Source organism: Ammodytes marinus (genome assembly GCF_949987685.1).
Source record: "Ammodytes marinus genome assembly, chromosome: 2".
Lineage (NCBI taxonomy): Eukaryota > Metazoa > Chordata > Actinopteri > Uranoscopiformes > Ammodytidae > Ammodytes > Ammodytes marinus.
Window position 1 is genome coordinate 28,552,377 of NC_137231.1, and position 10,624 is coordinate 28,563,000.

The 10,624-nt window shown below is 45.4% G+C and overlaps 1 protein-coding gene across 1 annotated transcript; it reads left to right on the forward strand.

The window, feature by feature from the left end:
- Positions 1-307: 307 nt before the first annotated feature.
- On the forward strand, positions 308-10,264 carry LOC307256690 (uncharacterized protein; the record flags this gene model as incomplete). The annotated part of the gene is made up of 4 exons (XM_080035749.1): positions 308-1,331; positions 8,477-9,784; positions 9,860-9,925; positions 10,048-10,264. The coding sequence occupies 3 exons, from the start codon at positions 308-310 to the stop codon at positions 9,862-9,864; spliced, it is 2,337 nt and encodes a 778-aa protein (XP_079891875.1). The 3' UTR covers positions 9,865-9,925; positions 10,048-10,264.
- Between the last annotated feature and the right edge of the window lie 360 nt (positions 10,265-10,624).

The window sequence follows — 10,624 nt, forward strand, 5'->3', positions numbered from 1 at the left end:
CTTTCCCCTCTGGGAGCCTAAACCTCATCCCCATGTGCCTGTCGAGCACCCCCCGCAACATCCCCACTTTCCCCTCTGGGAGCCTATACCTCATCCCCATGTGCCCGTCGAGCACCCCCAGCTTCATCCCCACTTTCCCCTCTGGGAGCCTAAACCTCATCCCCATGTGCCTGTCGAGCAACCCCCGCAACATCCCCACTTTCCCCTCTGGGAGCCTATACCTCATCCCCATGTGCCCGTCAAGCACCCGGAGCTTCACCCCGAGATTCCCCCCTGGGACCCTGAAGCTCATCCACAGGTAACTACCATGCAACCTAAGCCATATCCCCAGGTACCTGTCAAGCACCCTCGGGCACATCAGCACTTTCCACTCTTGGACCCTGAAACTCATTCCCATGTGCCTGTCCAGCAACCTAAGCCTTACCCCCATGTGCCTGTCAAGCATCCTCAGCCTCATCCCCACTTTTCCCTCTGGGAGCCTAAACCTCATCCCAATGTGACCGTCGAGCACCCGGAGCTTGATCCCGAGATTCCCCTCTGGGACCCTGAACCCCATCCCCAGGTAACTACCATGCAACCTAAGCCATATCCCCAGGTACCCGTCAAGCACCCTCGGGCACATCAGCACTTTCCACTCTTGGACCCTGAAACTCATTCCCATGTGCCCGTCAAGCAACCTAAGCCTTACCCCCATGTGCCTGTCAAGAAAACGCAGCCTCCTCCCCGTGTGCCCATCAAGCATTCTCAGCCTCATCCCCACTTTCCTCTCTGGGAGCCTAAACCTCATCCCCAATTGCCAGTCAAGCACCTGGAGCTTGATCCCGAGATTCCCCTCTGGGACCCTGAACCTCATCCCCAGGTAACTACCAAGCAACTTAAGCCTTACCCCCATGTGCCCGTCAAGCAACTTAAGCCTTACCCCCATGTGCCTGTCAAGAAACCGCAGCCTCCTCCCCGTGTGCCCATCAAGCATCCTCAGCCTCATCCCCACTTTCCCCTCTGGGAACGTGAACCTCATCCCCAGGTGACTGTGGGGGACCCCGAGCCTTATAACCAGTTCCCCATATCATACTCTGAGCCCCACCCCCAGAAGCGAATTAAGGAGGAACCTGAACCTCATCCCCAGGTGACTGTCGGTGACCCTGAGCCTTATAACCAGTTCCCCATATCATACTCCGAGCCCCGACCCCCGAAACGCATTAAGGAGGAACCTGAACCTCATCCCCAGGTGACTGTCGGTGACCCTGAGCCTTATAACCAGTTCCCCATATCATACTCCGAGCCCCGACCCCCGAAGCGCATTAAGCAGAGGCTTCATCCCCAATTTCCAAGTAAAGTCCAAGTTAAATCTTTTCAACCAAGGTCCCACTCAGCTCGTTATCAGTCCAAGCGTACTTTTGGTCCACGTTTTGCTGCCCGGCTACAACAGGGTGGGTTTACTTATCACAATCTTCATTTCAAAATTGGATGATTGGTTCTCATGGCATTTTTTTTTTTCTTTTAGAGTGAGTAGGACCAGGACCCCTCTCCTATAGACTCAGAGGAAGATTTGGCCACAAACTCAACTAAGGTAAGTGTAGTGTCAATTCCTGCTTGTATAAGAGATGACTACCTCAATGTTCTGCCCTCTCTTTCTGATTAATGGTACTTGACGATCAGCCCACTTATTTCCAATGACTACTCTCATTTCAGATACCTCTGGTGTCTGGACCTCGTTGACTGAAGCTTTAACCATGATGGAGAAATAAAATGCATTTTAAATAACATTGGTGTGAACATTTATTTACTTTCCAATTAACACGGGTTCTTTGAACATGCTTGTTACAGCCTGGAAGGTGTTTTAGCCATTTCAATTATGTTGGCGGGAAGATAAATTCTCGCCCAGAGCTGTATGAAGCTCAGTCTTGAAAATAGCAGCCATCTCGCTGCGTAGGGAGCGGAGCAGCTCTTCCTTAAAACCGGAGGTAGCAATATCTGCCAGGGGGCTAGCGCCTCTGTCCGGGCGTGCATGGCCACTGTGTGGCGGGGATGCCGTATTCGCGGCAGGCCATTGTGGTTGTGGAGGTAAATTGCTCGCGGGTTTCGGTTTAGGAGGCATTTTGTAAGGCAATAAGTCGAAAGTAATGTGTTGGGAAATAAATTCACACCAAAAGAAAGAGTAAAAATGTGCCAAAATTAAATAATTTAGCGAATGTTGCAGGAGCTTCCAAAGTCACGTCTTACTCCATTGATCGCTAAGCCGGAAGTCTGCCCCGCTCTCTTGACAAAGACATTTTTCTTTTGAAAAAGTCCTCGGTCTTACCTACATTTCCTGTGTGTTTAGTGCTCTGGTGCCACAGCAGATGGGCTGGTTTCATTGAATTACTTGACAGGACGTCACTGCAAAAAAAGCACTGAGGCTGCAGTGGCTCAGATGTAGCAGTAAATCCATACAAAATGTATTTATCGTTGTACTGCCGGTGTTTGGTAGCCTGGAAATCCAGACCCTGATATCTTGAACGATAGAGGGTCTGGCCACGATCAATAGTAATTTCCAACTCAAGGGGCGGCTCCTACTCTTGCATTTCAAATGAAACATTTTCCGTTGTCGGTCGGCAAAATAGAACATTCCACTTACTTGCTTAAGTAAGATTTGAGTGCCGTCTTCCAAATCGTTAAGGGTCGAGGCCAAAGCAGTCTCAAACTCACACAACGTATCCGCAGCCATCTTTGATGTTTACTCTCACGGCTTCGACGTCGCATGCACGTCACTTTCGTCATCCAGTTACGTCCTCCCCAGAGTACCATATAAAGGGCTCTGGCGCGCCCATATTAGATGGAACCAATTGAAACCATAGCCAGATTTCTGGTCTTCTTGATAAAGCTTCAACGGAGCATGTCCAGACCAACACGCGCAGCAAATTTAATTTGCCAGCGCCAAGTGGCAGGTCTGGGAATGCCAGGCTAGGTGTTTGGCAGTGGTCTCTCCATTCCTTTTTTCACTTGGCTCCCCTGTGCCCGCGTCCGGGGCGACTGTAGCAGTATCGGTAGCTGGACGTTTACTCCTGCCTAGCCATGCATCCATGTTTAGAGTGGGTATGCAGCTAGCTTCGCTAATCGCGTGCGACCGCAGTAAGAACGTGAACCTTTTTTTATAAAGCGCAAACGTGAACTACAGACGTCTGACCCATGGTCTGACCTCGCCACTTTTCAGTCTTTTCATATGATGTGCATTGTAGTGTTACAATCACTGTGGATGAACTGTTACTCATGGAAAGTAGACTTATGGGCTTAATAAAATTCATTATATAATATAATTTTTATTTTTTTTGTGGATACTGTAGGCTAATTTATAATCTTTCTGCGCACCCCCTGCAATACCCTCGCGTACCCCTAGGGGCCCGCGTACACCCGGTTGGGAATCACCGGGGTAAAGGTGCAAACACACCAAACGCGTTGGGTGCGGTGGCGGCGTTGAAAAATCCTATTTTTGCATAGGGAACCATTGGTTTAGGCGCGATGATGCGTTAGCCGCGGTAAAGCGGTGCTTTGGGCGCAGTAGCCGCATTACCAAAGCGTCACCGCACCATCGCACCAACGCGCAAGTTCAAAAAATTTAACTTTTAACGCTCCATCGCGTGACGTTTAGCCGCGTTGGCCAATCAGCGGTGAGCTTGACCCGACGTCACGGACATCGGCACGGTGGGAGGACAACACAGAGGCTGAGAAACACCGAGGAGGAAATGTATTTGCGGCTGGCTGGTGATATGAAGCCGCTCGGGGTTGGGTTAGAAGACGTGGGGAAAGTGATCCAGGAGAATGGGCTTCCTTGTTAATTCAGTGAATATGTGCGGCTGTGCTTTAGCCGATAAACCAAGTTAGCACCGGTCGGATAGCGTTAGTTAACTCACTCAGTTGTGTGCGGCCACCACCTCCATATAATGAACCCAAACATAATGGCTACGTCCGGGGAACTTTCACAACGAGTACAGCCGCGAAGCACCGGTGTTTATGCCTATATCTACGCCCAAGGGAGTAGGTTTGATTTGGACATTGGTGGGGTCCGTGGGATATGAAAGTGCTTCCTAAAGTTGATAGGTTTTTTTTGTATTCGCAATGATAATTGAAAAAAAAATCAATAAATCGGCTTAATTAACATGTTTATAATGTATATCTGAATATCAAAAGAGAATATGCATTCTGTAATGTTATAGGTTAAAGCAACTAATGAAAGAAAATGAGTCAACTTAGAAGAGTTTTCAACTTTACTCTGGTGCAACTGAATCTCATGACTAACATATTAATCATTATTGAACCTCACCTGTGAATTTCCAGCCTCTCTTCCATCTCCTCCAGCCTCTCCTTCTCTAGCCTCTCCTTCATCTTCTACAGCATCTCCTCCTCTGTCTCCTTCTCTATCCTCTCCTCCTCTATCTCCTCCAGTCTCTCCTTCTCTATCCTCTCCAGTCTCTCCTCCAGTCTCTCCTCCTCTAGTCTCTCCTCCTCTATCTCCTCCAGTCTCTCCTCCTCTAGTCTCTCCTCCTCTATCTCCTCCAGTCTCTCCACTGTCTGTCACCTGACAGAAGTATGTTGATGCATGACATATGAACAGATATATTCGGGTACATACATGGGTAGACAAAATGTTCACACAATTATTATGTTTTATTCCCCCAAAATATATATGTATAAAATCACATGAGCATCTGCAATGTGCTTGTTGTTACTGTAAATGAGAGGGAAACCTTGAAGGAAAATAAAGGTTATTAAATTTAATTAATGTTTATTTATCCCAAAAAATTTTTTAAACCATTCCACCTTAAACCTTTCCACACAAATAAAACATGAAAATAATGGTAGGCCTATACCTTAAAATGCGGATCTCTTTGGCATTATAGCCTATGCTGACTAATAATCAATATCAGTATTGTTATGGCTCTAAAATATATAACATTTTAATTAACTTACACGTTCACTTCCAAAGAAGTCTATTATGTCCAGTTTTCGTTTCTTCGACATCCTACACACACACAAACACACACACGCACGCACGCACAGCGCGCGCGCACACACGCACAAGCATAAAACACACACAATTATAAGTGTTACTGCAAATGACATCACTGATATTAAAATCCGTCTCGCTGACGTGACCGAAGGCAGAACTTACACTCGCAGATGCAGATATTAGCTATGCACTGAGGCGTCCTGTTGCTCCTCCTGTCTGGGACTAGCAAGTTGCCGGTAGCTTTTTTTTTTTTTAACAAGTAGATGGAGTGACAGCGGGGACGGCCAATCAGGTTGAATATAGGTTTGCGGGAAACCGCTACAGCCAATCAAAGCGCGATAGTTGTTTAGAGGCGGGACTTCTAGCAGAGACTGATTTTTAACCCTTTGTGTACTATAATTATTGCCTAAACAATACGGACAGCGGGTGTATTATTGGTAGGGACTACACAGTAGAGGCTGGATTTTGGTAGGGTCGGGACCCTACCGTCCCTATATAATCCTACGCCCTTGTCTACGCCAGCCACGGTCCCGTCACAGCCAGGTAGGGTAATGTAGGCTACTTGCCTTTATTTTCTACTGCCCTGCACACAATGCTGCTGTAAATGTGTTTGGTATGGTGCTGCCTTGCTGTTTGTGTTCATTTCCGAGTGGCGTGAATCTGCAATGCTGTTTTAAGGCTATTTGTTCCATTCAGTTGCTGTTTATTTGTCTTTTGGCACAATTGTTGGCCGTGTTGTTGTTGTTTTTGTGTGGACATGATCGCTGTTGCGTCGGGTCGGGTCTGATCGCAGCCATGGTTGATTAGGGGAATAAATATATCGGGGGGGAGACTAGCTGCGTAGCGTTGGGCGCTTTGACACAAAATGACCAAGCGCCAGATCAGATGTGTTGGGCGCGATGGCCACCAGACTGTCTCACTTTCCCCCGCAGTCCGTCGGCCCTGGATGCAATACAAATGAAATCACCTTTATAAATCAAGGAAACTGCACATCAAGGCCGTAGCCATGGAGTCAACATTGGGGTGACCAAATCTGCCTATTTTTATTTATTTTTTTCATTTTCATGCATCTGCAGATTGAAGTGAAGCCACTGCCAAATTACAAACATATACATATTTCTCATTAAGAAAATAGTTATTCATGCACCTATCTCATCACGTTTAGATTACTGCAATTCCCTTTACTGACTCGTGGCTCTGTCACAAATCCATCTCCCGTCTTCAGTTAATCCAAAACTCGGCTGCAAGACTGTCGACCAACACAAAGAGAAATGTTCACTTTTAATATCACTCCCCAAAACTCACATGGATAGCGTTTTTCTTGTGAATCTGTGATTTATGCCTTTTATCTCCTGCACTGTATTGTTATGTGTTCTGTGCCTTGTTTATGTATTGTTTTCAGTCTGACCATGCTTTATTTACTATGTGTTTGTTGTCTTGAACCTGACTAGTTTTTATCCTGCTTGTGAGGCCCTTTGTAACTATGTTTTTCTGTGGTTTCTTTATGGAACAAAGGTATCACTGCTCCAAAGACATTTGATTACCATAATTTCTTTGAGCTGCTCTCTATTGTAGTGGATTGTCTCGAATTCAGAAATAATGGTCTATCATTTTATTTTATACCTTTCAAACATGAATTAAATCATTATCAACAAGAAAGGTGATAGGTGTTTCGCTGGGTCATCCATATGGGCCAGTGCTTCTCAAATGGTGGGGCGTGCCCCCCTGGGGGGGCCCCGTGAGTTGTGGGGGGGGGGGGGGGGCGCGGGCTGCCTTGATTTCCAACTGACCAAAGATGGAACGTTTTTTTTTTTTTTTTTAAAGTGCTAGCAAGCGCGATGTTTGCTTGTGTATGGTCATGTCCGCGCGAAAGGCCGCGATTTGCAGTAAATAAATGTCCACGTGTCTCCAAGTGTCTCAGTAGGCTATTTCAAAAGAAATCAAGCAAGTAGACTAATAATAACATTAATTAATTATTGGTTATCGCATCACAGAATGCCATTATATTGGCCTATAATAATAAAAAAAAACACCACCTTATCTATGTTTACAGATTAGAAATGTTTTGAATGAAATGCAAACCTCAGTGAATCATTTGCTCTTGTTTCTCTGTCCTGAGATTCACACAGACTGCAGTCTTGTTTAAATGTTACAAATTGAGCTAATAAACTGAACTTTGAATTTTTTTTGCTGCAGAAGTTATCTCAGCTAATTTTTTTTAATCTAATTTGATAATAAGGTGATTGTATGCAGAATGCTCGTGCCAGAATCTCATACAGTGGTTTTGTACAGATAAATAAATAAATATTAGCAGGTTCTCAATAGTATTTCAATTTAGGGGGAGGGGGGGCGCGAAAATAATTCTGTTCCCGGGGGGGGGGGGGGGGGGGGCATGACAGAAAATAATTGAGAACCACTGATATAGGCTATGAGTGGGACTCAGATACTTTAAAATTTTCTTTTTCTCACTCTCATAGGCTGAGCTCTATCTGCTGGCGATATATTGGTACTGCATTTCCCAAAGAGCATATTTTAAACTTCTACTATTATTCTCTTATTATATAAAATGTAGTATGTTAATTATTATGAGGTTTTCGACAATCCTTATAGATGCATACGATATTTTATCCTGCTTTTTCTTTTCTTTCAATTTGTTTATGTGCTTTTGGTTCTACAACTATGCTTGTTTGAAATTTGATACAACTTAAAATAAGATATGTTCATGAACATTCACGATGGTTAAAATTATACTACTATATACTCTATATGAAATGAACACAGTCTGATTCTTTTTACGGAACATGTATTTTCATAACATTTAATATTGCAGTAATGATTGCAACTGTGTCTGGTTAAAATGACTAAAGAATGATTATAATGATAATGCCGTCTGGTTTATTCACTTTAGCTGAACAGGGAATAAAAGCTTACACAATTTAAATTGGTGACACAATACCTTTCATGATGAACACAGCCCTGTAACGTCCACCTGTGTCCAATTAACCTATTAGGAAGAGAGAGCTGTGATTGGCTGTCATTACAAGTTAAATAAGTGCACTGCTAGCGCCCTATCCCTGCACAACTTTGGAAAGGAGAATAGAGTGTTTAGTTCTGTTGGGTCAGCTGAAGTCAAACAGAAGCATTTCAGTCTGCTTTGGGTCATTTATTGCTGGAGCCATGGGACTTACTCAATGGTAAAGTTCAAGAGGTCTTTCTTTGCTTAAAGTTGGATATTTACAATAGCTAAAATGACTCAGATTATTGTTTTAATGCAGTATTCTGTTTTCTAGTGTGATGCTGCTATGGATGCTTCTTATTGGAGGGATTCAGGCAACAGTTAAAGGTGAGACGACTAGTTACTGCAAAGTACATAATTCTGATATGTTTACACAAAATAATTGCTGGCTTACAATCAATATGGCCAGTCCTTTACCTTGTTAGACTGTTTTTCAAATGTTATAGTTACTTTTGTAGGCTATTTATCAACAGCTTCCTATCCTGGATTTGTACATGGTGTTTGGGACAATAATGACCAGCCCCAGATTCCTGTCAAGAACCTCCAGCCTCATCCACTGTGGGAGCAAAAACCTCATCCCCATGTGCCCGTCGAGCACCCCCAGCTTCATCCCCACTTTCCCCTCTGGGAGCCTAAACCTCATCCCAATGTGACCGTCAAGCACCCCCCGCAACATCCCCACTTTCCCCTCTGGGAGCCTAAACCTCATCCCCATTTGCCCGTCAAGCACCCGGAGCTCGACCCCGAGATTCCCCTCTGGGACTCTGAAGCTCATCCCCAGGTAACTACCATGAAAACTAAGCCATATCCCCAGGTACCTGTCAAGCACCCTCGGGCACATCAGCACTTTCCACTCTTGGACCCTGAAACTCATTCCCATGTGCCCGTCCAGCAACCTAAGCCTTACCCCCACGTGCCTGTCAAGCATCCTCAGCCTCATCCCCACTTTCCCCTCTGGGAGCCTAAACCTCATCCCAATGAAACCGTCGAGCACCCCCCGCAACATCCCGACTTTCCCCTCTGGGAGCCTAAACCTCATCCCCATTTGCCAGTCAAGCACCCGGAGCTTGATCCTGAGATTCCCCTCTGGGACCCTGAACCTCATCCCCAGGTAACTACCATGCAACCTAAGCCTTATCCCCAGGTACCTGTCAAGCACCCTCATCTGCACTTTCCACTCTTGGACCCTGAAACTCATTCCCATGTGCTGGTCAAGCAACCTAAGCCTTATCCCCAGGTGCCTGTCAAGAAACCGCAGCCTCCTCCCCTTGTGCCCATCAAACATCCTCAGCCTCATCCCCACTTTCCCCTCTGGGACCGTGAACCTCATTCCCAGGTGACTGTCGGGGACCCTGAGTCTTATAACCAGTTCCCCATATCATACTCCGAGCCCCACCCCCAGAAGCGACTTAAGAAGGAACGTGAACCTCATCCCAAGGTGACTGTCGGGGACCCAGAGCCTTATAGCCAGTTCCCCATATCATACATCGTGCTCCAGCCCCAGAAGCGATTTAAGGAGGAACCTGAACCCCATCCCCAGGTGACTGTCGGCGACCCTGAGTCTTATAACCAGTTCCCCATATCATACTCTGAGCCCCACCCCCAGAAGCGCATTAAGGAGGACCCTCAGCCTCAACCCCAGGTCCCTGCCTGGAAGCAGAGGCTTCATCCCCAATTTCCAAATAAAGTCCAAGTTAAATCTTTTCAACCAAGGTCCCACTCAGCTCGTTATCAGTCCAAGCGTACTTTTGGTCCACGTTTTGCTGCCCGGCTACAACAGGGTGGGTTTACTTATTACAATCTTCATTTCAAAATTGGATGATTGGTTCTCATGGCATTTTTTTTTTCTCTTTTAGAGTGAGTAGGACCAGGACCACTCGCCTACAGACGCAGAGGAAGATTTGGCCACAAACTCAACTAAGGTAAGTGTAGTGTCAATTCCTGCTTGTATAAGAGATGACAACCTTAATGTTCTGCCCTCTCTTTCTGATTAATGGTACTTGATGATCAGCCCACTTATTTCCAATGACTGCTCTCATTTCAGATACCACTGGTGTCTCCATTAATGGGCCTCGTTGACTGAAGCTTTCTCCATGATGGAGAAATAAAAATGCATTTTTAAATAACATTGGTGTGAACATGTAGTTACTTTCCAGTTAACACGGGTTCTTTGAACATGCTTGTTACAGCCTGGAAGGTGTTTTAGCCATTTAAATTATGTTGGTGTGTTAAAGCTTGACAGCAATGCAGGCATTACCTGCTGCCCTAACAGAAATTGTTCAAGGTGTGTGCCTTAATTGAACTACTGGTTGCTGTGTTAGAAGTAGTCCTAACCCTGCAACAGCAAGGTATGAGTGATTTAATTGAGGCAGTGCATCCAGAAGCCATGGACAAAGCTTTTCTGCTTTATTGCAGAACTTCCCCCTGGCAGAACTAACTGAAAGTGGACATGAAGTGTGGGGTTTGGAATATCGGTGGACCTGAGACCAGCAGTAAGCTGACTACTGTTTTTCTTTAGGGTGTTTTTTTTTTTTTTTTTTTTTTTTTTTTTTTTTTTTTTTTTAAAAGCGGAACCACTGGGCCGTTTCAGAAAGCAGGGTTAGCAAACTTGGAGTTTATCC